The sequence below is a fragment of the Elephantulus edwardii genome, unplaced genomic scaffold (genome assembly GCF_000299155.1).
Source record: "Elephantulus edwardii isolate Elephantulus edwardi_28Jun2011 unplaced genomic scaffold, EleEdw1.0 scaffold00213, whole genome shotgun sequence".
NCBI lineage: Eukaryota > Metazoa > Chordata > Mammalia > Macroscelidea > Macroscelididae > Elephantulus > Elephantulus edwardii.
In genome coordinates this window covers 4337017-4342896 of record NW_006399963.1, presented here as the reverse complement: position 1 = coordinate 4342896, position 5880 = coordinate 4337017, and the positions used below count along the sequence as shown (strand labels likewise).

The following is a 5880-nucleotide window of genomic DNA, read 5'->3' as shown; positions in this document are numbered from 1 at the left end:
TCTTGCATGTATTGCTTCCCGGCCAGGCCAGTGTGGCCGTGCAGATGGTTATGTGCTAGAGGGCAAGGAGCTGGAATTCTACCTGAGGAAAATCAAGGCACGGAAAGGCAAATAAATCTCCCTCCCATTTTAGCACATGTATTAATAAAGGTGAATAGAATAAACTTTTCCTTGTTTATTTGTCTGAAAAAAAAAAAAAGAAATACCATTTGACCCCACAATTCCACTACTGGGAATTTATTCTAAAGAAAACATAACCACCACCCAAGCAGATATATGCACACCCATGTTTATTTCTGCTTTTTTCACAGTAGCAAAGATTTGGAAACAACTCAAGTGCCCATCAACAAATGAATGGATAGAGAAGCTGTGGTATATTCACACAATGGAATATTATGCTTCATTGAAAAACAAAGAACTCATGTAATATTATTCAAAATGGCTGACCCTGGAGGACATTATGCTGAGTGAAATATTTCAATCACAAAAGGACAAATACTTCATAGTGACACTATTATAAAGTGGGGCTGATAATTGGGTTTAAGGGTAGACTGAGAAAGAGAGGATAAATAATGTATACTGCATTGAAACAGATGAGGGAGAGAACTGTTTAAAAGGGATAAGGTTTTGATTAGATCAAGACAGGAGTCCAGAATGAAGGCTGCATAGTGGAGTGGGTTTGAGGGAAAGGACTGTCTAATCATGAAAGAACTTTTCTTTTAGAGAAGAGCAAATTGGTGGGGAGGAGTGGGCAGGGAGAAAAGTACAACAATGAATGAATGGAAATCCAAAGTCTCTGTAAACTTTCATTAAAATTAATTTTAAAAAGACACTCAACAAAATAGGAATAGAGGGGGTTTTATCAACAGGTGAAAAGCTTTTATGCAAAACCAAGAGCTAGTTTTATTCTCAATGGAAAAAACTGAAGGGATTCTCCTCGAACACCGGGATTTAGCAAGGATGCCCACTACAATTATTCCTATTCCATATTGTATTGGAAGTTTTAGTTAGGTTAATAAGACAAGAGAAGGAAATAAGATATTCAAACTGGCAAAGTGGTAGTAAAACTGTTTCTATATGCCGATACTATGCACAGCAAATCCCAAAAACTCAACAGATACTTTAGGCTGGTCTCTTTCTAGGCGCAAATTGCCAAGTCTTTTGTGATGCCATTGGGTAGGTTACCTTAATAATTTAATAAATTACCTTAATAGCGAAGTACAAACTGTTAGAATAACTGTGGAATAGTCAAACATGGAATGTTATACAGCACTTAGGAACAGCAAAGTATTCATAGAATACAACACAACTTGAGAAACTCTAAAAACCATTATGTTAAATAAGTCACACAAGGATAAATACTGGATGGATAAATAATATATAATACCATTATTGTGATAATGGGAGGATAACTGAGTGAGATATATATAGATATAGATATATATATAAATGTTCAAATGGATACAGGAAGGTGGTGAAGGGGGATTGAAGAAGGGAAAGTGGGAAAAATAACTAGGATAGGGGAGGTTAGTGGGCAGATGGGGGTTGTAAAGTAATAGGAAGAGTGAAATGGGGATTTAAAGAGACAAGGTGATAAAAGGAATAGATCAATACAAATAAATTATATAAAAATAATGTATATTAATGATTGTATAAAACAATATGCATCAATTTATTTTAAAACACTCTAAAAGAGAATACAGAAGTGGAGATGACTATAAGAAACATATGTTGGGGAGCTCTGGTGGCCTAGTGGCAAGAAGCTGTACTGCAATCCCAAAGGTACACGGTTCGAATCCACCAGATGCTCTGCCAGAGAAGGAGGGACAATTTCCTCCCGTACCAGTCAGATCTGATTTGATGGTACATGCACAAAAAATAATAAATAAAAAAAAATAAAAAGAAGAAATACATGTTAACAAGGCAGTTTAAAAGATGATTATTATATCATTAATGTTAAGCTACCACTTATTATTGTCATTGTTGTTAGCTGCTATCAAATTGTCTCTAACTCATAATAACCATACGAGTCCTGTCTGATCCTCACAGTGCTGTTGTGCTTGGGCACACTGCTACAGTCAATGCATCAATCTGTCTTGTTGAAGTTCTTTCTCTTTTCTTCCTGATGTACATTCCCAAGCATGACATCCTTCTCCAGAAACTGCCTCCTCCTGATACATGCCCAAGGCATATGAGCCAAAGTCTTACCATCCTAGGAACATCCCATAGAGCATTCTGGCTTTCCTACTTTTATTTCTTCTTAAAAATTTCTTAGCCAAGTCTTATCTAGAGTGCTATCAAACTTTAAATGTCTGTAAGGAGTTGGGCTGCTAGCTCAAAGGGTAGGTTTCCCTGATTGTTCAAATCCATCTGTGGATCTTTGGAAGAATGATGGGCAGTCTCCTCCTGTAGCCTTGGAAGACTGCTGGAGGCTCAGCTATGAGTAGGTTCCAACTTGACAGCAATGAGCCAGTTTTGTTACAGTGAGTTTTGTTGGTCTTCTAAATTAAATTTCATCAACTTACATGTATTACCTGCCTAGGTAAATTTATCACTGTTAACATCCAAATTATTAGGTGAAACTAGATTTTTTGTAATTACCAACTGATCTAATTGTTGTGAGCCCTCCGGGAATAAAGTAAGCTACAGAACAATCAACAGATTCACCTTTTTGCTGAGATTCATGTTCTCCATCTTAGCCTTCAGGAGCTTCATCTTATTCATAGTTACTGAATTTTCGATTATCTGTTGTCCAGAAGGAGAAGGCTCAATTTCTTCATCCTCATCCATATACAAATTATACACAGAACCACCACTGCAAAGAAAACAAAAGTTCTATCAAAATGTTTCTGATGCCTGCTTAGTGACTAAAAATATGTGAAACAGAAACTATTCATACTAATTAAAAAGCAGTAAGTTAATCTTTCAACCTAAATGCAATAAAAAATTTATTTTAAAATATATTTTAGGGAGATAAATTAAAATGGGAGCTCTGGTGGCCTAGTGGCAAGAAGCTAGCTGCCCTGCAATCCCAAAGGCATGGGGTTTGCGGTCACCAGCTGCTCCATGGAAGGATGCGTAATCTACTCCCGTTCAATTAATTGCCTCTGAAAACCCATCAGAGGGTCCATTATTGGTCGATTCCAATTCTAGGGTGCACAACAATAACAACAACTAAAGTGTCCTTGTGTGCTTTTGAATAGAGTGTGATTCATAGTGATCTTATGACCAACAGACTTGAAGTACTTTCCTTTCCTAAGCCATCGTCAAACCTCAGTCCATTACTGTAGTCACTGTGCCAATTTATCATGTTGGGGATCTTCCTCTTTTCATTTGATGACAATTCATATTTCTAAGCATGATATTCCTTTCCAAGTAATAGCCTCTGAGAAATATATCCAAAGTATGAAAAAAGAATTTTCATCATCTTTGCCTCCAAGAAACACTCCGGCTGTGCCTTTTCCAAGTCTTATTTGTTCTTTTGGCAGTCCATGGGATGGATGTCCCGTATTCTTCTCCAACACCACAACTCAATGGCATCAGTTCAATGGTATCAATTTTTCTTCATCATCCTTATTCATTATCCAGCTCTCAGATGCATAACAAGTGATTGGAAAGATTATGGCATTAATCAGACACATATTAATCTTCAAATTGACATCATCGACCTTAAGTAATTAAAACTATATTTCTACAAGGATGTTCTAGTCTCATTTCACTAGCCAAAGTTGGTAATTATACAGTTAGACAAGTGACTAATCAGATTTCTATTAGCCAGACCATGGTACAGGAAAAAACAGATTTTTATCCACTTGGGGGGGATTTTCACTATAAGAGGAATTAATAAACAAGTACTGCCAGAATATTTTTGTCTTTAAAGAACAAAGAAGAAACAAAACAATAAAAACAAGGGTTTTCTATATTAATTTGGAAATGTAATAATTTATAATAGCATAAATATTAAAATGGAAGTAGACATGAAACTCATGACACAAAACTGTGAACATGTTTGTCAAATATTTCAAGTTCTGCTCTATCAGCAGAACTTTATATACAAAATGACTTTATACACAAAATAATTAACATTGGGGTTCCCTCCTCAATGACTGCATAAGATTATAGTATCAATTATCCTATCCTCATAGTCTCTTTTCCTGTAATTTTTCTATATATTAGGCAGGACTTATTGAGGATGAATGTGGCATCAGGATTGGAGGAAAACTAATCAACAACATGCATTGCAAAGATGACACAACCTTGCTTGCTGAAACTGAGGAGGACAGGAGGCATTTGCTACTAAAGGTCAAGGACTATAGTCTTCGATACGGATTAAAGCTCACCATCGTATGAAACAAAATGTAAATGAAAGGTTTTATAAAACAATGTGTATGAATGAAACATAATGTAAAGGAATTACTATATGAAAATCAATAAAAACATTCTTAAAAATAAAGAAAACAAAGATTCTCACCACTGGGCCAATTGGCAGCTTCATGAGCAATAGAGAAGAGACTGAGATTGAGATTGCTAATAACATCAGCTTTATTGGTTCTGCAATCAACACTCTTGGCACCTGAAGCTAGGAAATTAAAAGACGAATTGCACTGATAAAGTCAAGTCTGCTGTCAGGGACCTCTCCAGAGTACTGAAGAGCAAATAAGCCAGTCTGGAGACTAAGGTGTACCTAATCCAGGACATGGTTTTCACAATTACTTGCTATGCATCAGAAAGCTGGACAAGGACTAAGATGTTAGAAGGAGAATTGATGCCTTTCAGTTGTTGTGCTGGAGAAGAGTATTGCATGAACGGACAGCTAGGTACAAAACAGCAAGGAAGCATGTTGAAAGGAGATATTAGGAGATATATGTAAGTTGAAAGGATACATTAATCTGCTTAGTTCTAGTCCTTAACACAGTTATAAGTGCATAATTAATAAATGCTTGAGGAAATGAGTACAAAATTATAAAAAATTAAGTCTGTTTTTTCCAATGAGAAAATTAGAATGCTACGAGTTTGAAAAAACCAACTCAGCATATTTAGATGCTATTGTTGCTAGGTGTTATTGAGCCAACTTGATTCACAGTGACCCTATGAACAAGAGACTTCGCTTTGCCCTGTGCTGCCATCCTCACAAAGTCCACCAAGCTCAAGTCATTGTTGCAGTCACTGTGGCAATCTATTTAGTTGAGGATGTTCTTCTCTTTGAGGGACCTTAGGGACTATCACTCCTCCATATTGCAGATGCCTGCGTGCTCCTGGGCAGAAGGGAAGCTTGGGAGTGGCGCACAAGGGGAAGTCACCTTAGACAATAACGAAGGAAGAGGCATCTTTCAAAGGTACCCTGGAAAAACCGGGGGAAGAGGCCCTTGGGGACAGCGAGGGCGTGCTCCTGGGCAGAACGGAAGCTTGGGAGTGGCGCACAAGGGGAAGTCACCTTAGACAATAACGAAGAGGCGTCTTTCAAAGGTACCCTGGAAAAACCGGCGGGCCCTAGGGCCGCTCTACACAGGCGTTCTACAGGACACATCACCTTCCCTTGGAGACAGTACAACTAAACTTAAGAGACACTGGTCAAAAGGAAAAAATGTCAGCAGTCGACGTGTCTGGAATCACAGAAGCCAAGAAAGCTTAAGATACAAGCTGTCAGATCATGGGTTGGACAATGGAAGATATTTTCTGAAGGGACTTGGCAGATGGGAAGGGTTATCCTGGTGGAGGGTAGAGCTGGGAAGTAAGTGGGTCAAGGCACTGGGCTAAGGGTGGGGTCAACACTGTAACTAACGCTTAAATCCACAGTAAGGGATTTACCTTTCACTGCTCCACAAATTGCTTGTCTGTCAGATACTCCTCTAAATCTGAACATTCAGATTAAGACAGACT

General features: G+C 37.8%; 1 protein-coding gene across 1 annotated transcript in view; it reads right to left on the bottom strand.

The window, feature by feature from the left end:
- Nucleotides 1-5880, bottom strand: part of ZFAND4 (zinc finger, AN1-type domain 4) — a 90720-nt gene that overhangs the window by 33050 nt on the left and 51790 nt on the right. Inside the window, 1 exon segment of the mRNA XM_006897717.1 lies at nucleotides 2668-2815. Coding sequence (XP_006897779.1) covers nucleotides 2668-2815 — 148 coding nt within the window.